The 27007-nt window shown below is 43.2% G+C and overlaps 1 protein-coding gene across 1 annotated transcript in view; it reads left to right on the top strand.

The window, feature by feature from the left end:
- The first annotated feature begins 5424 nt into the window (after positions 1 to 5424).
- The window catches only part of LOC115197773 (aminopeptidase Ey), a 33634-nt gene continuing 12051 nt past the window's right edge, over positions 5425 to 27007 (top strand). The window contains exons 1-23 of the mRNA XM_029759569.1: positions 5425 to 6126; positions 6232 to 6374; positions 6492 to 6640; positions 6805 to 6931; positions 7521 to 7675; positions 7929 to 8042; positions 8225 to 8368; positions 8523 to 8588; positions 8798 to 8863; positions 10691 to 10878; positions 11078 to 11154; positions 11354 to 11487; positions 11592 to 11647; positions 11760 to 11907; positions 12041 to 12132; positions 12315 to 12425; positions 12799 to 12966; positions 13199 to 13339; positions 13475 to 13556; positions 13682 to 13837; positions 22754 to 23289; positions 26172 to 26314; positions 26831 to 26955. Coding sequence (XP_029615429.1) covers positions 5474 to 6126; positions 6232 to 6374; positions 6492 to 6640; positions 6805 to 6931; positions 7521 to 7675; positions 7929 to 8042; positions 8225 to 8368; positions 8523 to 8588; positions 8798 to 8863; positions 10691 to 10878; positions 11078 to 11154; positions 11354 to 11487; positions 11592 to 11647; positions 11760 to 11907; positions 12041 to 12132; positions 12315 to 12425; positions 12799 to 12966; positions 13199 to 13339; positions 13475 to 13556; positions 13682 to 13837; positions 22754 to 23289; positions 26172 to 26314; positions 26831 to 26955 — 3774 coding nt within the window. The 5' untranslated portion in view covers positions 5425 to 5473. The remainder of the gene's footprint in view (positions 6127 to 6231; positions 6375 to 6491; positions 6641 to 6804; positions 6932 to 7520; positions 7676 to 7928; positions 8043 to 8224; positions 8369 to 8522; positions 8589 to 8797; positions 8864 to 10690; positions 10879 to 11077; positions 11155 to 11353; positions 11488 to 11591; positions 11648 to 11759; positions 11908 to 12040; positions 12133 to 12314; positions 12426 to 12798; positions 12967 to 13198; positions 13340 to 13474; positions 13557 to 13681; positions 13838 to 22753; positions 23290 to 26171; positions 26315 to 26830; positions 26956 to 27007) is intronic.

Genomic DNA, 27007 nt, shown 5'->3' with positions numbered 1-27007 from the left:
CTATAACTGCCCCGGGCAACTGTCAGTACTGTTATTGTGAAGTGGAAACGTCTAGGAGCAACAGCGGCTCAGCCACAAAGTGGTAGGCCACACGAGTGTTGAAGCACGTAAAAATTGTCTGTCCTCGGTTGCAACACTCACTACCGAGTTCCAAACTGTCTCTGGAAGCAATGTCAGCACAATAACTGCTTTTCTGGAGCTTCATGAAATGGGTTTCCATGGACGAATGCATAGTGCCAACAGTAAAGTTTGGTGGAGGAGAAATAATGGTCTGGTGCTGTTGTCATGGTTCAGGCTAGGCCCAATAGTTCCAGTGAAGGGAAATCTGAACACTACAGCATACAATGACATTCTAGACGATTCTGTGCTTCCAACTTTGTGGCAACAGTTTGGGGAAGGCTCTTTCCTGGTTCAGCATGACAATGCCCCTGTTCACAAAGTGAGGTCCATACAGAAATGGTTTGTCGAGATCGGTGTGGAAGAACTTGACAGGCCTGCACAGAGCCCTGACCTCAACCCCATCGAACATCTTTGGGATGATTTGGAACACCGACAGCGATCCAGGCCAAATCGCCCAACATTAGTGCCTGGCCTCACTAATGCTCGTGGCTGAATGGAAGCAAGTCCCCGCAGCTGTTTCAACATCTAGTGGCAAGCCTTCCCAGAAGAGTGGAGGCTGTTTTAGCAGCAAATGGGAGACTAACTTCATATTAATGCCCATGATTTTGGAATGAGATGTTCGACGAGCAGGTGTCCACATACCTTTGGTCATGTAGTGTATGTGTGAAGCTAGCCACAATAATGATTAACCACAACAGTGGAATATTAAACATTTGATCTCAATATAGTTATGTTCTCAAACTAGAATCTGTAACAAACAAAGTGGACTGCGTTTTGTAGCATTTCCTCTTTGCCAAAGTTTCCAAAAATTGCGTTGTTTACAAGGAGTTCAAGGGCGAACTGAGTTATTGCCCACACGCACTTCACAGAGTAGGCGTTCCCTAACAGATTTGAGTTAGTTATACAAATCTTTGGTGTTAACATGCACTTTTATAGCTAGCTGGATAACACAATCACTAGCTTGTTAGCTTGCTAGGCCTAGCTAAATATAGGCCTAAACTATAGAAAGCATGATGATGATAACTAGTATAGTATATACTGTCTAATGCTAAATTGTCATACATTCTTCTTCTCTACCACATATTTCTACAAGGTCTCAGAGTCTAGGATGGGAAAATGCTTACCAGAAATAAACAGATGAAGACAGAGACAGAGTTCCATGTTATTTCCATGTTACCTGTACAATTTATTTTCGATTTCCATGTTACCTGTAATGTTAAAAAAGCCCAAAAAAGACGATCTCATTTTTCTAAATTAGCTATTAGGTTACTCACCATTCTATAGGCTACAGACTTGAGTCACCACATGAATAGTTATTTTTATGTTATATCTTTGTTTAATTTAATTAATCAAATTATTAATCGAACAATAAAAATCCTATTTATTTTGTAAGAAATGTAAGGTATTTTTACATGTAGCAATAAAGCTGACTGAAGTAGAAGCTCGTCTATTGTTTGTAGGTATTTTAATTTGGTAAGGAGTAGTAATTATATAGAAATTGCTATATCCTGTGTAACACCTAGTAATGTCATTGTACTTATGCAGATATTACATGTACTCTGTGGTGTAGTAGTGTGTTCATTATCACTTGTATGGCGCTTTCAGAAGCTGACGATTCGATTGTCAGAATGGGTAACATACTTTGTAGGTACACTATAATTCAGTGGAGGCTCCCCAGGGGCGGAATGGGAGGACCATCCTCCTCAGAGAATTCCAGAAACATTTAAAAAGTTATCCTTTTTAGATAAAAGTATTTAAAATATATTTACGTCACCAAATAATTTATTAAAACACACTGTTTTGAAATGAAGGCCTCAACAGCACTCTGTAGCGTAGGTAGCACCATGGTGTAGCCGGGAGGACAGCTAGCTTTCGTCCTCCTCTGGGTACATTGACTTCAATACAAAACCTAGGAGGCTCGTGGTTCTCACGATGAAACTATGAAGGTTTGGCTTGGATTCTTTGCTGTTGTTGCCTGGTCTAAAACAGCTGATGCGTTGTGTACTGAAGTCCACAAGTGAAGGAAAAAGGTGAGAGGAAGAGAGAGCGTAAATGCGAGAAAAAATTATACAATGATTAAATGTATCATGCTGTCTGTATGTGGCTGCTATGAAAGTGAACGGTGTTTGCGTGTGATCAGGGGTGTATTCATTCCACCGATTCTGTTGAAAACTTTTATTAAATGAAAGCAAACGGAACGAAACGAGAATAAACATCTCTGAATTTGTCCAATAGAAACTCTTTGTATGTATGACACCCTAGATCAGCTAGATTCAGGCAAGAGTGCGCAAGGCACATTGAATGTGTCAATGTCTGTCACCTTGATCTCTACCTGTGCACCTAGCGTACGTTGTAAACTTACATTCATAGGCTAGGTTGTAGCAACTTCCTGATGGGTATAGGGAAAATGAGAGTATCATGTAGTAGCCTATCAACGTTACATTCAGCTGGGTAAATGGAATATGAATGAGAGTCATCCAATATGCTCTAATAGAAATAAGGCCATGCACCTACCGCTACTGCTACAATTACAAGTGAGTACCCCTGAAGATACACTTCACTTCAACCAGCTAAATCCTGTGTAACACCTAGTAATTACATTGTACTTATGCAGATATTACATGTACTCTGGTGTATTAATGTATGTATTCTCCCACTTGGATCGCACTTCTGAAGCTTGAAAACAAGTAAGTACCCCTGAAGATACACTTCACTTTAACCAGCTAAATCCTGTGTAACACCTAGTAATTACATTGTACTTATGCAGATATTACATGTACTCTGGTGTATTAATGTATGTATTCTCCCACTTGGATCACACTTCCGAAGCTTGAAAACAAGTAAGTACCCCTGAAGATACACTTCACTTTAACCAGCTAAATCCTGTGTAACACCTAGTCATTTGTAAGCTGAACCATGTTAACCCAGATGGTACTTTATTTTGGGGGCAAGTGCTAACAAAGTTGACTGGAGATATATTTTGAACAGTGCACACTCATGGGTAAGTCTTTAGTGCCTACTGAGCATAGGCTATAAACTCTCAGACACACAGCGGATCAACAAGGGATGCCAACCTTTGTCACAGTTGTTAATGAATCGGATGCAGCTGAGAAGAAGCAAAACAATATGTTGGTGAATTTAGTGGAAACTTGCCCATTCGTAACAAGCGTGGTAACAAGAATTTGTTGTTACACGGAATTACTACCAGGTACATCTTGTTATTGCATTGTAACTATGAGTTGTTACAGATAACTACAATACTTGTTGAAAATCATTTAAGAAAATAATATGGATTTCTATCAGTCTTATCGAGGTGTAGATTACATATCACATTACAGCGTTCCAACTTTCAAACCAGGCTGCATTGGATTTCTCTTAATGCAGCTTCGTGCAGCTAATGGCATTTTCCGCTTCAGGTATAATGTCGGGAGACACTTGAAGATTTGACTGCTCTAATGCAGTTCCACCTCCGAAACAACCGCTATAGAGGTTGTCCGCTAGCGCAGATATGATAGAATCAAGCCCTAAGTGTTCAGAAATGTTCTCGGGATTTAAACTTGTGAGCTTTTGGTCTGGAGTGCATTAATGGCTTAGCAGTGCCTCCAGATGTTTATATATATATATATATATATATATACAAAACCCGTATCGCACCAGTCACATAAAGCACACGTACTTACAATAAACAATTCCCGACAAGAACGTGGGGGAAAACAGAGGGAAAATATACAACATGTAATTAGGGAATTGAAACCAGGTGCGTGAAAACAAGACAAAACTAATAGAACATGAAAAATGGATTGGTGATGGCTAGAAGGCCGGTGACGTCGACCGCCGAACACCGCCCGAACAAGGAGAGGAACTGACTTCGGCAGAAGTCGTGACATCAGGGATGATACATTTCCCACTAGTAATTACCAGTTGGAGGGCCGTTCAAGTGGCTTTTTCCCAGTTGTAAATGGTAAATTCCCACTTCGCACATGGTTGACTGCAGCATTAGATACAATCATATCGTTCCTTTTTTAACCTGTGAAATCAAGTTATTTTTACATTTAGTTCATTAAATGACTTTATGTGGTTTTTCCATAAGGGACAGGCAGCCCAGTTCTGATCTTTTTATCCCCAATTGTTTTTTTTGACTAATCACATCAGATCTTTTCACATCAGCTCTTTTTCAGAGCTGATCTGATTGGTCAGAATTGGGCTTCCTGTCTAAACGTAGTTTTCTGGAAAATTGACAAAGATTTGTATTTGATCTCTTTGCATTTTGAAATTCCCTTTATCAAATTAATGCTGAGATGAGTAACACCCAAGGTAGATATTAAACGATACCCAAGGTGAGGTTTTATGGACTGGCTTTAATATCTCAAACTATTGTGAGATTAGGCACCATAGAATGCATCATAAAGATATGTTGTACAGATTGTCCTTGAGCTGGTTTGATTACATGGTGATTAATTTGTTCTAATACTTCTATCTTATGAGAAAACAAAGGCCTGTATAGTGCTTATGAGCCTTGATTGCACAGTTGAACAAGTTGAACAAATGAAACACAAACACATCACTACTAGTAGCTAGTCTCCTCTAGTTCTATCGAGTTCTGAGACTTGGCTAAGCTTTTCCGCTCTTTATCTAATCAACTCACTGCATATGAAGTTCTGTAATGATTATGTGAAAACTTGACAAACAAGGGCTGTTATGACATTTGTCGGAGGCCTTCCACGTGAGGATAATTCTATTACTAACAATACAAGATAATACTTGTGCATGTAACAAACAACAAGTTATCCTTTAACAGTTTTATTATGTATTCTGGCTTCATACCAATCAAATGTAGTTTTACTGAAGCTGTGGTAAAGACTTTACCTGGTGAGGTAATGTAGCTTGAATGTGCAATGAAACTACCACCAAGCATGTCTAAAGACATCTAATACCCACAACAACGTGCTTTCAACATCTAAAAGACTGCATTTCTATGTATGATGAATTGGATAAAGTGGTTTATTTACAATGTGTAATATTTTGATAGACCGTATTAAATGGTGTTGCTATTACATGAATAGTATACCGTCTCAAAATTTCCCTTCAATTCTCTTTCTCCACCTTTTTTTAAGACCTCCTGTCAAGCAGTGGCAAATGTTACTAAGAGGACGATCCTGGTTAAATAAAGAAAATGAACCTAGATCTGTGACCCCTAGAAGTAACTGTGTGACTCTGCCCACCAGAGCTATGTCGTGTTAATGGTTGAGCCATTAGTCCTGATGGGAGGAGAGTCCACTGGTGTACCGCTATATAAAAAACTGAACAGACACCACATCATCTCTTTTGCTGTGTAGTTTTACGCCAGTTGGACATGGGGGGAGGCTTCTATATCAGTAAGTTTGTTGGGGTGGTGGGCATTGTGTTTGGTGCAGGGGCAGTGGCCACCATCATTGCGTTGGCAGTCGTTTATTCTCAAGAGGTAGCCAACAACGAGGCTGTCAGTCCGACTAATGGAGGTTCCACTGTCAAGCCACCGGTCACCACACCTGGAGGGTCAACTGTCAAGCCACAGGTCACCACACCTGTCATACCCACAACTGTACCCTCAAATGAACCATGGGACAAGTACCGTCTCCCAGACACCCTGAAGCCTGACCACTACAACCTAACCCTGTGGCCTCGTCTCACCGCTAACGCACAAGGCCTCTACATCTTCACAGGGAAATCCTATGTGGTCTTCCAATGTGTGAAGGAGACAGACCTGATCCTCATACACTCCAACAAGCTGAACTACACCAAGTGGGCTGATGGCCATCTGGCTAAACTGTCTGCTCTCGGTAGCACACCCGCACCAACCATAAAGAAATCCTGGCTACAGCCAACAACTCAGTTCCTGGTATTGGAACTGAATGGCAAGTTAGCTGTTGGAGAATCCTACCAGCTGGACACAGTGTTTGTTGGGGAGCTGGCTGATGACTTGGGAGGCTTTTATAGGAGTGTATATACGGAGGAAGGAGTAGAAAAGTAAGTTGTAATGAAGCTTAAACTGTAATGCTGATGTAGATTGACTTGATAGATTACACCTACATTTGACGAAACAATTCTGAACCATTGTACTGTTTGTCTCAGAGTTGTTGCGACAACTCAAATGCAGCCCACAGATGCCAGGAAAGCCTTCCCCTGTTTTGATGAGCCTGCAATGAAAGCCGTCTTCCACATCACACTCCTTCACCCCCCGACGACAGTGGCCCTGTCCAACGGCATGGAGCATGGTGAGTACTGTGAATGTTTAAAGAACGCTTTGGTCATAATGCAGAAATGCGGCATTATGATTCTTATCAAAACATCTTCTTATTGTCCGCTCTTCTCTTTTCCAAATTCTTGCTCAGCTCCTGTTGAAGTCACTGAGGTGGGGACCGAGGGGCCTGTGATAGTTTGGAGGACATCTTTCGATGAAACCAAAAAAATGTCAACATACTTGTTGGCATTTATTGTCAGTGACTACGACTATATTAACAGCACAAGAGACAATGTTCTGGTAATGTATTTGACCTATTCTTAGAATAACTAAGTTCAGTCCTATTTTGCCGTGTGTCACATTCAAGGAAAAACTCATAATGTTCAAGTGTCATAAAGTCTATGTGGATATAACTGTGTTTCTGATATACAGTATGAAGTGCAATGCTGCTAAATTGTTTTCAGATCCGGATCTATGCCCGCAAAAAAGCTATCGCTGATGGACAAGGCGAGTACGCCCTCAACAAAACAGGACCCATCCTGAAATTCTTCGAAAAATATTACAATGCCACCTACCCTCTGCCAAAGTCAGGTAAGGGTTTTATAGAAGTAGAATCTCTTACATCTTTATAAGGTTTTAGATTATAGATTTCTTTATAGGTTTCAGACACTTCTTTATGGGTGTCACGCCCTGTCCATAGAGAGCCCTTGGTTCTCTATGGTGTTGTAGGTCAGGGCGTGACTAGGGGGTGTTCTAGTCGATTTATTTCTATGTTTGAGATTGAGTGTGGTTCCCAATTAGAGGCAGCTGATTATCGTTGTCTCTAATTGGGGATCATACTTAAGGTGTCCCTGTTCCCACCTGCTTTTGTGGGATATTGTTTGTGCTTGTTGCACCATGTAAGTCATGTTTCGGTGCTTGTTTATTGTTTGTTGAGAAGTTTTCACTTAATAAAAGTATGTGGAACTCAAATCACGCTGCGCCTTGGTCTGTCCATTATCACGAGCGTGACAATGGGAAGCCGTATGCTTTCAGTTACTTACTGTTAAAAAGTAATAACTATTTTGTTCTTAACTCTTATATGGCATCTGATAAGTCTTTATTCATGCAGTTATAGTAGCTCTATAGTACCGTATATGGCTGAGAATGTGTCATCCTTTTTGTTTGCTGACTCTTCCAGACCAGATTGCTTTGCCTGACTTTAATGCTGGAGCAATGGAGAACTGGGGACTCATTACATACAGAGAAACAGCCCTCTTGTACGACCCTAATATGTCCTCCAATTCAAACAAAGAAAGGATCGCCACCATTATTGCTCATGAACTGGCCCACATGGTATGTGAACTACATACAGTACTGTACATAGAATATATTGTACTTCCCTGTGTTTTCATAAAACGATTAACTGGGTGATGTACTTTGGCTAACTTGATTAGACATTTGTGAGTAATTGCAGTTACTGTATGTTTTAACAAATCATAACCTACTGTATATTATCGTAATGTCTTATGTTAGCTGATTACTTTGGATTGAAGTCAACCTTTTATTTTGAATGGTCTTGTAAGTAACATGAATCTCTTCTGTTCAGTGGTTTGGAAACCTTGTGACACTGAGGTGGTGGAATGACCTGTGGCTAAATGAGGGCTTTGCGTCTTATGTAGAATATCTTGGGGCAAATGAAGCAGAGCCTGACTGGAACATAGTAAGTGTTTCAACTATTTTTCTATTCATCTCAGACCTTCATTTGGACAGCTTTCTGTCATTAATATTATTTTATTTGGCTGAACAAATTATGAAGACAATGCATATCAATTGTCCACATGGAGTGGACTGGAGAGGTCCCCTCATTGTCTCAGTGTATAATCATGTCCTTTCCCTCCACAGAAAGACCTGATAGTTCTGGGTGATGTGCACAGGGTGTTTGCAGTAGATGCTCTTGCCTCATCTCACCCCCTGTCCTCCAAAGAGGAGGACATCCAGAAGCCTGAGCAAATCAGTGAACTGTTTGATGCCATCTCTTACAGCAAGGTACGCTCAAGTATTTTCTCTGCCATGATCTTTGAAGAACAAATAACATTGACTTATTGTGTTGCAGACATTAAGTATCTTACTTGATTAATATAGATTTGTTTTAGTTGTTGCTATATCATGTATTGTGAATTGAATTCTGTGGTGTCCACAGGGAGCATCAGTGTTGAGAATGCTCTCTGATTTCCTGTCTGAAGAGGTCTTCTCCACAGGACTCAGTGTATGTACAGTATATTACCATATTATTAATATAATCCTGAATAACACTGTACTGCAGGTGGTAGAAATAATTATTGTCACTGTCATAAGAGAAGAGTAAGTACAGGGTAGATGTAGTAAAATGCGTCAATGCATCTAAGTTCAAAGCAAATATGTTTATTGTGTTGCTGAATAACCTTTCTTTATATTCTTTCCCCTATTCTCCCACAGACATACCTGAACACGTTTGCCTATGATAACACAGTGTATACTGACCTCTGGGATCACCTCCAAATGGTACGTTTTCTCTATTACATAATCAAACGCTGAAACAACAGTAGTGATAACTTGATGAAACTCCTATCTACAATAAAATATACACACACACACACACACAGTACCAGTCAAAAGTTTGGACACACCTACTCATTCAAGGGTTTCTTTATTTTTACTATTTTCTACATTGTAGAATAACAGTGAAGACATCAAAAATATGAAATAACACATATGGAATCATGTAGTAAAATGAAAAGTGTTAAACAAAACAAAGTATATTTTAAATTCTTAAAGGAGCCACGCTTTGCCTTGATGACAGCTTGACACACTCTTGGCATTCTTTCAACCAGCTTCACCTGGAATGATTTTCCAACAGTCTTGAAGGAGTACCCACATATGCTGAGCACTTGTTGGCTGCTTTTCATTCACTCTGCGGTCCAACTCATCCCAAACCAACTCATCCCAAACCATCTCAATTGGGTTGAGGTCGGGTGATTGTGGAGGCCAGGTCATGTGATGCAGCACTCCATCACTCTCCTTCTTGGTCAAATAGCCCTTACAGAGTCTGGAGGTGTGTTGGGTCATTGTCCTGTTGAAAAACAAATTATAGTCATACTGAGCGTAAACCCAGATGGGATGGCGTATCACTGCAGAATGCTGTGGTAGCCATGCTGATTAAGTGTGCCTTGAATTCTAAATAAATCACTGACAGTGTAACTAGCAAAGCACCATCACACCTCCTCCTCCATGCTTCACGGTGGGAACCACACACGTGGAGATAATCCGTTCACCTACTCTGCATCTCACAAAGACACGGCTGTTGGAACCAAAATCTCACATTTTGACTCCTCAGACCAAAGGACAGATTTCCACCAGTCTAATGTCCATTGCTCTTATTTCTAGGCCCAAGCAAATCTCTTATTCTTATTGGTGTCCTTTAGTAGTGGTTTCTTTGCAGCAATTCAACCATGAAGGCCTGATTCACACAGTCTCCTCTGAACAGTTGATGTTGAGATGCATCTGTTACTTCAACTCTGAAGCATTTATTTGGGCTGCATTCTGAAGTGCAATTAACTCTAATGAATTTATCCTCTGCAGCAGAGGTAACTCTGGGTCTTCCTTTCCTGTGGCGAATATCATAGGAGCCTGTTTCATCATAGTCCTTGATGGTTTTTGCAACTACACTTGAAGAAACTTTCAAAGTTCTTAATTTTCCAAAATTTACTGACTTTCATGTCTTAAAGTAATGATGGACTGTCGTTTCTCTTTGCTTATTTGAGCTGTTCTTGCCATATACCAAATAGGACCATCTTCTGTACCCCCCTACCTTGTCACAACTGATTGGCTCAAACACATTAAGAAGGAAAGAAATTCCACAAATTAACAAGGCACACTTGTTAATTGAAATGCATTCCAGGTGAATACCTCATGAAGCTGGTTGAGAGAATGCCAAGAGTGTACAAAGCTGTCATCAAGGCAAAGGATGGCTACTTTGAAGAATCTCAAATATAAAATATATTTTAAATTGGTTAACACTTTTTTGGTTACTACATGATTCCATGTGTTATTTCATCATTTTGATGTCTTCACTATTATTCTATAATGTAGAAAATAGTACAAGTAAAGAAAAACCCTTGAATGAGTAGGTGTGTCCAGTCTTTTGAATGGTACTGTACATAGCGCATTGATATAAATCACACTGCTACTCTCTGATTTTAGCTATTTGCGCCTTTGGTTGGATTGTGGATGGCTGTTCACAAATCTGTAGAATGAGTAGGTGTGTCCACACTTTTGACTGGTCCTGTATATATTTGTTTTAACCTTAACATTTCTTTCCTTCGTCTCTAGGCAGTAAATTCCACTGGCACTGGTGCGTCACTTCCCACTGGCCAAACTGTGCACAGCATCATGAACCGCTGGGTCCTTCAGATGGGCTTCCCAGTGGTTACCATAAACACAGCCACTGGACAGATCAACCAGCAGCACTTCCTTCTGGACCCTGCCACTGCAGGGAGTGTACCACCATCTGACTTCAAGTATGCCTGAATGATGAATAATTGCAAACTAAGTTGAGGATAAACAAATTATAGCACTTTAGTATAGGGGGGTATACATAACACCTTTCTAAACCAGTCATAACACCTTTATAAGTGTCACAGTATCATTCATAACAACCTTAATCACTACTAATAAAAAAAATGTATTGCGCCGCAATAACCTAACCTCTTTCCCCAGTTATGAGTGGATAGTACCAATCAGGTGGATGAACACAGGAGTTGTACAGCAACAGACATGGCTATTGGACAAAACTGGTAGGCATTACAACCACTGACGGTGTGGGAACCTGTCAAATGTATTGTGGTATATTTAAAGCTATAAACAGTTCACAGATGGAGATGAGCAAAAGCTAGGGATTACAGTACAGCCAAGAGAATCTTATCAAAGAGCATTATTGAGATATAATATGATGATTTGGAAACTGACATGTTGCTTTTGTCCCTAAATATTAAGCTAATAAGCCTGAAATGACAGTCACTGAGGAAGACTGGATACTGGCCAACCTTAACGTCTCTGGATACTATAGGGTTAACTATGATAACGCCAACTGGGAACGTCTCCTCAATGTACTGAGCATCCATCATGAGGTCAGCCATTGATGAAAACAACCTATTCTCCAAATAAACCTCAAATTACACAAAATACAGAAACAGTCATTCATGCTAATGTTGATGGTAATGTTTTTGCATAGTCTATTCCAGTTATCAACAGAGCTCAATTGGTGGATGATGCTTTTAACCTTGCAAGGTGAGTACATCGTTTACTGTATGCGTGATTTAAATAGTAATACTTGGCATTTTATTGATAAATAGTAGGCCTAGAAGGATTATCAATTATTTTGTATATTTTCTCTGTAAAGGGCAAAATATATCGACACAACATTAGCGTTGCGAACAACGAAGTATCTCAGAACAGAAAGGGAATATATGCCGTGGGAGTCAGCTCTCGACAACTTGGACTTTTTCTACCTCATGTTTGATCGGAGTGAAATCTTTGGGGATATGCAGGTTGGTTTATTATCTAGAAAAGCAGTGCTAAAAAATATAAAGCATGTTACAAATGATATTATGGGCAGTATACTAAACAAAAAAAAGCATTGTAAATTACACTTTTTTTTTCATGTTTGTTTTGATCTTTTAGGCTTACCTAAAATATCAAGTAGAACCACTTTTTAAGCACTTTGGGAATATCACTAGAAACTGGACGGATGTACCCACTGGACATATGGACCAGTGAGTAGATCAATAGCCTTACATTTCTTGATTATAATATAACATTTTATTTTTGCTTTTACCCAGCCATGTCCAAAAAAAAGTATCCTTTTCACAATATCACTATGGCTTACTTAAGTATATGAAGGCCAAGACAATCCCCTTACTCTACTCTCCCTTTACTTGTATTTTTCCACCCTCAGGTACAACCAGGTGAATGCCATCAGGGTGGCCTGCAGCACTGGTATGGAAGAGTGCCAGACTCTGACTAAAGGCTGGTACAGTCAGTGGATGAAAGACTCTGCAAACAATCCGTGAGTTCAGTAGGACTTGAATGCAATTCGGATTCATTTCTGAATACCTTTACAGATGTAGGATCTTAATCTGAGCCAGTTTTCTACAGTAGGAAAATAATCCTGCAGCAACAGGAAATGTAAATTATTATGTAGATATCATTTTTGTAGGGGTTCAAACATTTTTCCTAAGGGAAAATGACATCTGAAATTTCAAAATGGAAATTACAAACTTCAGAAGGATTTAGTGTTTTAAATTAGTAAATGTTTTAATTATAAATGTTTATCATTCATTACAAATTAAGATCCTACACCTGTAACAGTAAATATCAACATTTGAGTACGACACAGCATGATGGATGCTGAAATATTTATATATTTTATATCCTATTAGGATACACCCCAACTTGAGGACGACAGTGTACTGCAGTGCTATTGCTGCAGGGGGGGCTGCGGAGTGGCAATTTGGTTGGGATCAGTTCATGGCTGCCACCATCGCTATTGAGGCAGACAAGCTTCGATCTGCCCTGGCCTGTACCAAGCAGCCCTGGCTACTCAACAAGTGAGTTCAAGTTTATCCAGGCCAGACATAGTAATGTTAACCTAAAATTGCGATCTGTTATTAGCCCTCCTGTACGTGTCAGAGTATTCAATACGCAGCAAAGCATTGATTCTCTGCCTGCCGTCAAAAGGATAAATATTAAAACAATGCTTGAAAGAGACTTGTGTGTTTGACATGAATATGAGGTGCTTCAATGCCTCATATTGTCTTTGTACCTCAATGCCACATTTAGGTACCTGGAATACACCCTGGATGCAACCAAAATTCGCAAGCAGGATGCTACCTCTACCATTGTTTACATTGCAAGCAACGTGGTGGGCCAGTCTCTGGCCTGGGACTTTATGAGAGACCGATGGAGTTACATCTTTACTCAGTGAGTTTGAGCTTTTAAACACATTGTATTGATTGTTTCATTTTCAAAGTAATTATGTCACATTTGGTAGACTGATATTTGATCTAACTCTTCACTAGATGCTGTTCTCTAGCTTTACCTCTTATTCTGTCATAGGTACGGTGGTGGATCCTTCTCCTTCTCCAACCTCATCAATGGTGTGACCAAGAGGTTCTCAACTGAATTTGAGCTCAAACAGGTAAAATGAAAGTTTAGGGGATTTTTCAGCATTTACTGCTCAACGTGTTTGTATTGGGATACTATGTGGACCCTGAATATTGAGGTTTCTACACAATAAGTTCATGTTTCTCTTCGCTGTCACAGCTCAAGCAATTCCAGGCGGACAACTCTGAGGTTGGCTTTGGCTCAGGTACCTTGGCAGTTTCACAGTCCATTGAGAGGACAACAGCTAACATCAAATGGGTGGCGGAGAACAAGGACTCAGTGCAGGCATGGTTTAACACAGAGGTTCCTAAAGAATAAGGGTCACATGGAGAAACAAACACCTATCCAAAAGCTATGTTCCCTGTTTTTATGTCTCTTTAACGGTTAAGGACCATTCTGATACTACAGCTATCCTGCCGCTTAATCAGAAATACTATGTATGAATTGAAATGTGCTTTTTCTAGCAAAGACTAAAGACATTTTGATATATGCCTGCATCCTGAATAACTTTTTGGGGAAGTTTATTTTTTATCATAGTATATTTTGCTTAAGTTAATACTGTTAATATTTGAAGACAGTAACTATCTACAATGCTGATTTGTTATAAAACACTGGTTTATTGTTGTGGAAATATTACACTTGTTTGACACTGCATCTTTCATATAATTGTGCTTCTTACGGACTTTTACATTACTGGAAATAAACGGTTCTCCTTATAACAAGGTAATACATCATTCAATGATAATCAGAGGACTAGCACTCTGAAATAGTCACTGGGCAAACATATTTGATTACAGTTGATAGGGTGTCAAGTGCATCTAAGTACAGTGTAACACGTATTGTAATTACTCATTACAATTCTGTACTCACAGCAAAAACTCTAAACCCTAACCTTAGCTCTAACCTAAATAGAGTGTTTACAATACTTGTTACACTGTAATTACAGAAATAGTATAAAAACAAATTCAATGGGTTGCCTAGAAGTATTTTGCACGGGGACGAAGACCAGGCTTGAAACCCAAACAAAAGAGCGAAGAGTACCTCGAATAAATAACACCAGCGCACAATGATTAACACACGGGACGAGACCTGTAATCATCTGCACAATACAAGCGGCACGAAAGTCAAAACAACAAGGCACAGGTACTCACACAACCAACGGACATTGGAACACTAATCGACAGCCCAATGGTGAACCAAAGGGCACATTTGTACAATTACAATCAGGGAAATGGGGACCGGGTGTGCGTAATGACACAGTTCCCGAGGGATCCGTGACAGTATGTCTCATACCCAGGGTTGGGGAGCAACATGTAAGGGATTACAAAAAACGGTAACTGTAATCTGTTACATTACCAACAAAAATATTGTAATCAGATTATAGATACTTTTGGAAAACTAGATGATTAAGGATCACTTTTAAATTCAGAAAGGATGTTTGTGGAAAAAAATATTTGACACTTCTGTTTTCCCAATGACATTCAAATCAGCATTGAAAAAAGGCGCAAGTTTTAGTTTGTTCCACCTGAGGGAGTCTGACCACAAGGAGACCACTATGATGACACACCAAATGTGTTTGATGGATCACGAAAAAAGAGCAGGAATAGGATTTTTAGGCCACAGTCCAAACATTTCTTCCAATGGTGCAACTGCCGTCGGCATCCAAAGATTATCCAACTTGAATAAACTCTTGGAGGTAATGATAGCAGCAGTGGTGTAATCTACGGCGAAACATAATCACTTATTATTGATATCTACATTACCAGTTAAAAGTTTGGATACACCTACTCATTCAAGGGTTTATCTTTATTTTTATTATTTTCTACATTGTAGAATAATAGTGAAGGCATCAAAAATATGAAATAACACATATGGAATCATGTAGTAACCAAAAAAGTGCTAACCAATTTAAAATATATTTGAGATTTGAGATTATTCAAAGTACCTTGCTGACAGCTTTGCACACCCTTCACATTCTCTCAACCTGCTTCATGAGGAATGCTTTTCCAACAGTCTTGAAGGAGTTCCCACATATGCTGAGCACTTGTTGGCTGCTTTTCCTTCACTCTACGGTCCAACTCATCCCAAACCATCTCAATTGGGTTGAGGTCGGGTGATTGTGGAGGCCAGGTCATCTGATGCAGCGCTACATCACTCTCCTTCGTCAAATAGCCCTTACACAGCCTGGAGGTGTGTTTTGGGTCATTGTCCTGTTGAAAAACAAATGATAGTGGGACTAAGTGCAAACGAGATGGGATGGCGTAATGCTGCAGAATGCTGTGGTAACCATGCTGGTTAAGTGTGCCTTGAATTCTAAATAAATCACAGACAGTGTAACCAGCAAAGCACCCCCACATAATCACACCTCGTCCTCCATGCCTAAAGGTGGGAACCACACATCCGGAGATCATTCGTTCACCTACTCTGCGTCTCACAAAGACACAGCGGTTGGAACCAAAAATCTCAAATTTGGACTAATTTCCACCAAGTCTCTTTTTCTTATTGGTGTCCTTTAGTAGTGGTTTCTTTGCAGCAATTCAACCATGAAGGCCTGATTCACGCAATCTCCTCTGAACAGTTGATGTTGAGATGTGTCTGTTACTTGAACTCTGTGAAGCATTTATTTGGGCTGCAATTTCTGACGCTGGTTACTCTAATGAACTTATCCTCTGCAGCAGAGTTAACTCTGGGTCTTCCTTTCCTGTGGTGGTCCTCATGAGAGCCAGTTTCATCATAGCGTTTGATGGTTTTTGCGACTGCACTTGAAGAAACTTTCAAAGTTCTTGACATTTTCCGTATTGACTGACCTTCATGTCTTAAAGTAATGATGGACTGTTGTTTCTCTTTGCTTATTTGAGCTGTTGCCATAATATGGACTTGGTAATTTACCAAATAGGGCTATCTTCTGTATACCACCCCTACCTTGTCACAACACAACTGATTGGCTCAAACGCATTAAGAAGGAAAGAAATTCCACAAATTAACTTTTAACAAGGCACACCTGTTAATTTGAATGCATTCCAGGTGAATACCTAATGAAACTGGTTGAGAGAATGCCAAGAGTGTGCAAAGCTGTCATCAAGGCAAAGGGTGGCTACTTTGAAGAATCTCATATCTAAAATATATTTTCAATTGGTTGACACTTTTTTGGTTACTACATGATTCCATGTGTTATTTCATCATTTTGTATCTTCACTATTATTCTACAATGTAGAAAATAGTACAAATAAAGAAAAACCCTTGAATGAGTAGGTGTGTCCAATCTTTTGAATGGTACTGTACATAGCGCATTGATATAAATCACACTGCTACTCTCTGATTTAGCTATTTGCGCCTTTGGTTGGATTGTGGATGGCTGTTCACAAATCTAAATGTGTATTTGAACCCAATAATGGTTGAATTCAAGAAGTTTAAGCTGCCTATCAATCATTGGTTTTGAAACCAGTGGACAGCAAAAAATGAGCCCTTGCAACAGCTGCATAGTGCAGATCCCAGCCTATGGAATAAATGTAGGGCTTTTATTACTCAATCTAATTCATGCGGAGAAGAAAATACATCCATAGGCCTAATGGACACTTGCTCAAACTCGCACACTTTTGATAGACTTAAAGGGGCAATCTGTAGTTGCTACATCCATTTTTGGACTTATAAATTATATATATTAAATGTAAAGATATCATTTAATGTAGTAGAAAGCTATGGGTTACAAGAAGCCTACATAACCAACCCATCAAGTACAATTTTGTAAGGGTGTTTAACTGGCGGCAGAGAAGTCAGACGCAGGAGAGAAATAACTGTTTCCAACGGCGCAGTTTATTACAAAAAAAACCCCACCGGAAAACATAATAATAAAAATCTATGGGTAACATAACCTGACGCACACCAGTACAGACGTACACTTACAATAAACAATCTCTGACAAGGACATGAGGGGAAACAGAGGGTTAAATACACAACATGTAATTGATGGGATTGGAACCAGGTGTGAAGGAAGACAAGACAAAACCAATGGAAAATGAAAAATGGATCAGTGATGGCTAGAAGTTCAGTGACGTCGACCGCCGAACACCGCCCAAACAAGGAGAGGGACCAACTTCGACGGAAGTCGTGACAGTACCCCCCCTGACGTGCGGCTCCAGCAGCGCGTCGGAACCGACCTAGGGGACGACCCGGAGGGCGAGGCGCAGGGCGAGGCGCAGGGCGATCCGGATGGAGACGGTGGAAATCTCACAGCATAGAAGGATCCAACACGTCCTCCAATGGAACCGAGCATCTCTCCTCCGGACCATACCCCTCCCAGTGCACGAGGTACTGAAGGCCCCTCGCCCGACGTCTCGAATCCAGTATGGAACGAACGGAGTATGCCGGGGCCCCCTCGATGTCCAGAGGGGGCAGAGGAACCTCCCGCACCTCAGACTCCTGGAGCGGGCCAGCCACCACCGGCCTGATGTGAGACACATGGAACGAGGGGTTAATGCGGTAATCGGGGGGAAGCTGTAACATACCTTGTTCACTCTCCTCAGGACATTAAATGGCCCCACAAACTACGGACCCAGCTTCCGACAGGGCAGGCGGAGGGGCAGGTTTCGGGTCGAGAGCCAGACCCGGTCCGCCGGTGCGATTACCGGGGCCTCACTGCGGTGACGGTCTGCGGCAACTTTCTGGCGCAGTATGGTGCGCTGAAGATAGACAGCATCTCATGTCTCCTCTGCGCGCCGGAACCAGTCGTCCACCGCAGGAGCTTCGGTCTGACTCTGATGCCAAGGAGCCAGAACCGGCTGATACCCCAATACACACTGGAAGGGAGAAAGGTTAGTGGAGGAGTGGTGGAGCGAGTTCTGGGCCATCTCTGCCCAGGGCACGAACGCTGCCCACTCCCCCGGCCGGTCCTGGCAATAAGACCTCAGAAACCTACCCACATCCTGGTTAACTCTCTCCACCTGCCCGTTACTCTCGGTGAAAACCTGAGGTAAGGCTGACCGAGGCCCCCAGACGTTCCATGAACGCCTTCCAGACCCTCGACGTGAACTGGGGACCCCGATAAGACACTATATCCTCAGGCACCCCGTAGTGCCGGAAGACGTGTGTAAATAGAGCCTCCGCAGTCTGTAAGGCCGTAGGGAGACCGGGCAACGGGAGGAGATGACAACACTTATAAAAACGATCCACAACGACCAGGATCGTGGTGTTACCCTGTGAAGGAAGAAGATCAGTCAGGAAATCCACCGACAGGTGCGACCATGGCCATTGTGGAACGGGTAAGGGTTATAACTTACCTCTGGGCAGGTGTCTAGGAGCCTTGCACTGGGCGCACACCGAGCAGGAGGTAACATAAACCCTCACGTCCTTAGCTAAAAAGTGGGCCACCAGTACTTTCCAATAAGACAGCGCACCGTCCGACCGATACCAGGATGACCAGAGGAGGGTGACGTACGGGCCCAATAGATTAGCCGATCGCGGACAGCAGACGGTATCTACAGATGCCCATCCTGACACTGAAGGGGAGCAGGCTCTGTATGCAACACCTGCTCAATGTCTGCGTCCAGCTCCCACACCACCGGTACCACCAGGCAAGAGGCCGGGAGTATGGGAGTGGGATCCATGGGCCGCTCCTCTGTGTCATACAGCCAGGACAATGCGTCTGCCTCAACGTTCTGAGAGCCTGGTCTGTAGGAAAGGGTAAATACAAAACGGATGAAAAACATGGCCCACCTTGCCTGGCGAGGGTTCAGTCTCCTCGCCGCCCGGATGTACTCCAGATTGCGGTGGTCAGTCCAGATGAGAAAAGGGTGTTTAGCCCCCTCAAGCCAATGTTTCCATGCCTTCAAGGCCTTGACGACAGCCAACAGCTCCCAGTCCCCCATATCATAGAGGCTCAGCCTGGCGGAGCGAAACTTCGAGAAGAAGGCACAGAGGCGGAGCTTCGTTGGCGTACCCGAGCGCTGAGAGAGCACCGCTCCTATCCCAGCCTCGGACGCGTCCACCTCCACTATGAACGCCAAAGAGGGATCCGGATGGGCCAACACGGGAGCCGAGGTAAACAGAGCCCTCAGTTGACTAAAAGCCCTGTCTGCCTCAGCTGACCACTGCAAGCGCACCGGGCCCCCCTTCAGCAGTGAGGTAATGGGAGCCGCCACCTGACCAAAACCCCGGATAAACCCCCAGTAGTAGTTGGCAAACCCTAAGAACAGCTGCACTTCCTTTACCGTGGTGGGAGTCGGCCAATTACGCACGGCTGCAATGCGGTCACTCTCCATCTCCACCCCTGAGGTGGAAATGCGATACCCTAGGAAGGAGACAGACTGTTGGAAGAACAGGCATTTCTCAGCCTTGACGTACAGGTCATGCTCCAACAGCCAACCAAGCACTCTGCGCACCAGGGACACATGCTCAGCGCGTGTAGCGGAGTATATCAAAATGTCATCAATATACACCACCACACCCTGCCCGTGCAGGTCCCTGAAAATCTCGTCTACCAAGGCTTGGAAGACTGATGGCGCATTCATCATCCCGTACGGCATGACGAGGTACTCATAGTGCACAGAGGTGGTACTGAAAGCCGTCTTCCACTCGTCTCCCTCTTGGATACGCACCAGGTTGTATGCGCTCCTGAGATCTAGTTTAGTTAAGAAGCGTGCCCCGTGCATTGACTCCATCTCTGTGGCTATGAGCGGTAGTGGTAACTATACCTCACAGTGATCTGATTCAGACCTCGATAGTCAATACACAGGCGCAGACCTCCCTCCTTCTTCACAAAAAAGAAACTCGAGGATGCGGGTGAAGCGGAGGACCGAATGTACCCCTGACGCAGGGATTTGGAGACATATGTTTCCATAGCCTCTGTCTCCGCCTGTGAGAGGGGATACACATGACTCCTGGGAAGTGCAGCGTCTACCAGGAGGTCTATTGCACAATCGCCCCGTCGATGAGGTGGTAATTGAGTCGCCTTTTTGGAGAAGGCGAGAGCCAAATCGGCATATTCAGGGGGAATGGAGACCTGGTCTGGACTCTCCACCGTTGTAGCACCAACGGAAACCCCTAAACACCTACCTGAGCACTCTTGCGACCACCCCGTGAGAGCCCTCTGTGGCCAAGAAACAGTGGGGTTATGACAAGCTAACCAGGGTAGGCCCAGCACCACGGGAAATGCCCGAGAGTCAATGAGGAAGAGACTAATTCTCTCCGTATGACCCCCCTGCATCACCATGCCCAAAGGTGCGGTGACCTCCCTAATCAACCCTGACCCTAATGGTCGACTATCTAAGGCGTGAACGGGGAAGGGCACATCCATGGGAACAATGGGGGTCCCTAAACTATGAGCTAACGCTCTATCAATGAAATTCCCAGCCGCGCCTGAATCTATGAGCGCCTTATGCTGGGAATGCGGGGAAAACTCAGGAAAAGTGACAGACAAACATATGTGCAACAGAGGGCTCTGGGTGAGAATGGTGCCGGCTCACCTGGGGTGATGCCAGAGCGCCCTGCCTCCTGCCTCGATTCCCAGAGGAACCAACCCGGCACCGACCGGCAGTGTGACCTCTGCGGCCAAAGATGGTGCACGAGCGGGAACCCCCTCCGGTCTCCCTGCGCACCGCCCGTCCCAGTTCCATGGGTATCGGAGAGGGGGTGCGGGAGGATGGAACCACCAGACCCCGATCTGGACGTCCGCGGGTAGCTAGCAGGTTGTCTAGCCGGATGGACAGGTCCACCAGCTGGTTGAACGTGAGGGTGGTGTCTCTGCAGGCCAGCTCCCGACGGACGTCCTCGCGCAGACTGCAGCGGTAATGGTCGTTCATGGCCCTGTTGTTCCATCCCGCGCCGGCAGCCAGGGTCCTAAACTCCAGGGCGAACTCCTGGACACTCCTCGTCTCCTGCCTCAGATGGTAGAGGCGTTCACCCACCGCTCTACCCTTGGGCGGGTGTTTGCAGACTGCCCGGAAATGGCAGGTGAACTCCTCAAACTGGTCCAACGCCGCATCTCCCTCTCTCCACACGGCGTTGGCCCACTCCAGGGCTTTCCCGGTGAGGCACGAGACGAGGGCGGACACCCTCTCAAGACCCGATGGAGCTGGGTGGACGGCGGCCAGGTAGAGGTCTAATTGTAACAGGAACCCCTGGCAGTTTGCAGCCCTCCCGTCGTACTCCTGGGGCAAGGAGAGACGAATCCCACTGGGTTCAGGCGGGAATGGGGCGCTCAGGGGAGACCCTGGCTGTGCTGGTGGAGGCGCTGGAAGAACTCCCTGTCTCTCCCAGTGGTCCATTGTCTGGACAACGCGGTCCATGGTGGTGCCAAGATGGTGTAGTATTGCTGCATGCTCCTGGACGTGCTCCTCCACTCCTATGGCCGGGGTACCGTTTCCTGCTGACTCCATAGTAAGGTTGGAGATTCTGTAAGGGTGTTAAACTGGCGGCAGAGAAGTCAGACGCAGGAGAGAAATAACGGTTTCCAACGGCTCAGTTTATTTACAAAAAACTCACCAGAAAACAATAATAAAAATCAATGGGTAACATAACCCGACGCACACCAGTACAGACATACAATAAACAATCTCCAACAAGGACATGAGGGGAAACAGAGGGTTAAATACACAACATGTAATTGATGGGATTGGAACTAGGTGTGAAGGAAGACAAGACAAAACCAATGGAAATTGAAAAATGGATCAGTGATGGCTAGAAGGTCGGTGACGTCGACGGCCGAACACCGCCGGAACAAGGAGAGGGACCGACTTCGGTGGAAGTCGTGACAAATTTAACATCCATATATGGCCAGCAATGTAAACTTTAACATTGATTTATCCTGCAATAGATGTCGTTCATTTGGTAACATACATTTTTATCTTCTTCTTGTGCCTCTTAAGGGGAAAGTAATCTAAAATGAACTGAATGTAATCAGATTACATTAATGAGTTTGGGTAATCCAAAGGTTACGTTACTGATTACAATTTTGGACAGGTAACTAGTAATGGTAACGGATTATATTTAGAAAGTAACCTACCCAACCCTGGTCATCCCTGGAATGGTGATCGATGAATGTGTAAAAATGCCAGTTGCTTAAGGAACAACACAATAAAAAGTTATTACCGCCCATTTTTCTCTCTTATCTTCTTTTAGTTGTCAGCAACTCCCCACCCACAAAAGCTATTACTAAATAGATCATCCATTAATTTTGAAGGGAAGCACTGGTATCAGCTCAGCCCTCTCACTTAGTGCGTGCTGAGACTCCTCTAGGACATGGAGAAATCCTGCAAAATCAGCAAGTTCTTTATTCTCTGCGTTGTGCTGGGAGTCCTCTCTGTGGCGACCATTGTTACATTGTGGACTATTGCACTGACAAATAGCGTAGAGGTCGTCGCCCCATGGGACAAGTACCGTCTCCCAGACACCCTGAAGCCTGACCACTACAACCTAACTCTGTGGCCTCGTCTCACCGCTAACGCACAAGGCCTCTACATCTTCACAGGGAAATCCTATGTGGTCTTCCAATGTGTGAAGGAGACAGACCTGATCCTCATACACTCCAACAAGCTGAACTACACCAAGTGGGCTGATGGCCATCTGGCTAAACTGTCTGCTCTCGGTAGCACACCCGCACCAACCATAAAGAAATCCTGGCTACAGCCAACAACTCAGTTCCTGGTATTGGAACTGAATGGCAAGTTAGCTGTTGGAGAATCCTACCAGCTGGACACAGTGTTTGTTGGGGAGCTGGCTGATGACCTAGCAGGTTTTTATAGGAGTGAATATGAAGAAGATGGAGTTAAAAAGTGAGTCAATTGAATCTTCATTTTGATAACAGGGAAGGTAGCCTAGTGGTTAAGAGTGTTGGGCCAGTAACCGAAAGGTCATTGGTTTTTAATCCCGGGGCCAACTAGATAAAATGTATCCCGATTTGCTCTTGATGCCTGATTGGTGGAGTGCTGCAGAGATGGTTGTCCTTCCTTCTCCCATCTCCACAGCGGAACTCTAGAGCTCTGTCAGAGTGACCATCGAGTTCTTGGTCACCTCCCTGACCAAGGTCCTTCTCCCCCGATTGCTCAATTTGGCCGGGCTGCCAGCTCTAGGAAGAGTCTTGGTGGTTCTAAACATCTTCCTTTTAAGAATGATAGATGCCACTGTGTTCTTGGGGACCTTCAATGCTGCAGACATTTTTTGGTACCCTTCTCCAGATATGTGCCTCGACACAATCCTGTCTTGGAGCTCTACGGACAATTCCTTTGACCTCATGGCTTGGTTTTTTCTCTGACATGAACTGTCAACTGTGGGACCTTATATAGACAGGTGTGTGCCTTTCCAAATCATGTCCAATCAGTTGAATTTATCACAAGTGTAGAAACCTCTCAAGGATGATCAACGGAAACCGGATGCACCGGAGCTCAATTTTGAGTCTCATAGCAAAGGGTCTGAATGCTTATGTAAATAAGGTTTATCTGTTTTTATTTATAAAACATTTTTTAACAGTTGTAAAAAACTGTTTTTCTCTTTATCATTATGGGGTATTGTGTGTAGATTGCTGAGTATTTAATTGAGACTGTTTAATGCCAAACATATGGGGTTAAATACATGTAAAAAACAAACAAATGTTTCCTGATCTATCTTATGTTTCTCAGATATAGGAGAGACACTTCAGAACAAACTTGTTTTTTATATTTTTTGGGACTGTTATCTGGGCTAATAGCAGTAAGGCCAAAAATAAATTGATACTTCAAGGGGTCTTAAAATTCATAATCAAATAGCTAAATGATCCTTGGTATGACCTTCTTAAAACAATTCCATATAGCTTAGTAACCCCCCCCCCTCCTGTAAGTCACTCTGGATAAGAGCATCTGCTACATGACTTAAAATGTTTAATATTTTCTTCCATTTCTCACAACACTTATCAGTCCGCAGTGTCATACTGCATTGAAAACTCTAATAGGTTAAATAAACTCAATCATATCTAATCATTTACATTCAGCAAAATTGTGTATCGTAAATATGTACAAATCAAGAGGTGGGTTTCCACTGAAAAACAGGAACCTGAAGTTTTTCTCCCACAGCGAAACAGGAAGTAGCTTTAGAGGAGTGAGTGATTAGTCTTCCCTTTAAAATGTCCCACACGCTGTTTGTTTACCAACCTTTGAACAACAATACACAGATACTCAGCTACGTAATATACTGCTCCAAAAAATAAAGGGAACACTTAAACAACACAATGTAACTCCAAGTCAATCACACTTCTGTGAAATCAAACTGTCCACTTAGGAAGCAACACTGATTGACAATACATTTCACATGCTGTTGTGCAAATGGAATAGACAACAGGTGGAAATTATAGGCAATTAGCAAGACACCCCCAATAAAGGAGTGGTTCTGCAGGTGGTAACCACAGACCACTTCTCAGTTCCTATGCTTCCTGGCTGATGTTTTGGTCACTTTTGAATGCTGGCGGTGCTTTCACTCTAATGAGACGGAGTCTACAACCCACACAAGTGGCTCAGGTAGTGCAGCTCATCCAGGATGGCACATCAATGCGAGCTGTGGCAAGAAGGTTTGCTGTGTTTGTCAGCGTAGTGTCCAGAGCATGGAGGCACTACCAGGAGACAGGCCAGTACATCAGGAGACGTGGAGGAGGCCGTAGGAGGGCAACAACCCAGCAGCAGGACCGCTACCTCCGCACTGCCAGAGCCCTGCAAAATGACCTCCAGCAGGCCACAAATGTGCATGCGTCTGCTCAAACGGTCAGAAACAGACTTCATGAGGGTGGTATGAGGGCCCGACGTCCACAGGTGGGGGTTGTGCTTACAGCCCAACACCGTGCTGGACATTTGGCATTTGCCAGAAAACACCAAGATTGGCAAATTTGCCACTGGCGCCCTGTGCTCTTCACAGATGAAAGCAGGTTCACACTGAGCACATGTGACAGACGTGACAGAGTCTGGAGACGCCGTGGAGAACGTTCTGCTGCCTGCAACATCCTCCAGCATGACTGGTTTGGCGGTGGGTCAGTCATGGTTTGGGGTGGCATTTCTTTGGGGGGCCGCACAGCCCTCCATGTGCTCGCCAGAGGTAGCCAATTGAGCACATCTGGGACATCATGTCTCGCTCCATCCACCAACGCCACGTTGCACCACAGACTGTCCAGGAGTTGGTGGATGCTTTAGTCCAGGTCTGGGAGGAGATCCCTCAGGAGACCATCCACCACCTCATCAGGAGCATGCCCAGGCATTGTAGGGAGGTCATACAGGCACGTGGAGGCCACACACACTACTGAGCCTCATTTTGACTTGTTTTAAGGACATTACATCAAAGTTGGATCAGCCTGTAGTGTGGTTTTCCACTTTAATTTTGAGTGTGACTCCAAATCCAGACCTCCATGGGTTGATAAATTGGATTTCCATTGATTATTTTTGTGTGATTTTGTTGTCAGCACATTCAACTATGTAAAGAAAAAAGTATTTAATAACATTATTTCATTCATTCAGATCTAGGATGTGTTATTTTAGTGTTCCCTTTATTTTTTTGAGCAGTGTATTATGCATATCATAAATCTTGTCTTCAATATGAATGTACGTCTAAATGGTATAACCTCAACGGTGGTACACGTTATACTCTTGATTTTTCCATGCACAGACTCAGTAATAATCAAACTATGCTTGACCCTTCACAGGGTTGTAGCTACTTCTCAGATGCACCCTACTCACACCAGGAAAACATTCCCCTGTTTTGATGAGCCTGCGAGGAAAGCCGTCTTCCACATCACACTCCTCCATCCCCGTGGGACTGTGGCCCTGTCAAACAGCAAGGAGCTAGGTTAGTTGAAACGGCTATATGCATCCAAACATAGCCCTAGTTTCCAGGAATCACAAGTATTTAAAGCTGCAAAATGTAAGTTTTTGGGCGACCTGACCAAATTCACATAGAAATATAAGTTATGAAAGCAGGTCTAAAAAGCTGTAGATATTCTATGCGTGCTGTTTCTATGCTTTCCAATCTTAAATTTCGTTTTTGCATCTTTTACTTTCGGTTTTGTACACCAGATTCAAACAGCTGAAAATCGAATATTTTTGGTTAATGAAAATATATTTCACAGCGGTTTAGATGGTACAATGATTCTCTACACTATGCATTGCTTGTTCGTCACAAACTGAAATTAGGCAAACTATTCAAATTTTAGCAACCTTGGAAATGGCGGAGTGATTTCTTCATATTGCACCTTTAAACTAAATACTGTATTATGTTACTGTTTATACTGAAACCATTTGACAGCCCTTCTTTCAAGGGATCATATTGTCCTGACAATCTGTTTCTGCTCTTCTTTGGAAACAGTTAACGCCACTGTAAACACTGTCACAGAGACCAGATTTGAGAAAACCAAGAGAATGTCAACCTACCTACTGGCCCTGATTGTCTGTGACTATTCATTTATCAGCGCTCAGGAGGGAAATATTCAGGTAATGAAATCAACTACATTTTTGCATCATTCCACTGCAGTAACAACAGTCA

This window comes from Salmo trutta, chromosome 7, assembly GCF_901001165.1.
Source record: "Salmo trutta chromosome 7, fSalTru1.1, whole genome shotgun sequence".
NCBI classification, from domain to species: domain Eukaryota; kingdom Metazoa; phylum Chordata; class Actinopteri; order Salmoniformes; family Salmonidae; genus Salmo; species Salmo trutta.
The sequence above is the reverse complement of the archived record's forward strand: the minus strand, read 5'-3'. Positions and strand labels throughout refer to the sequence as shown.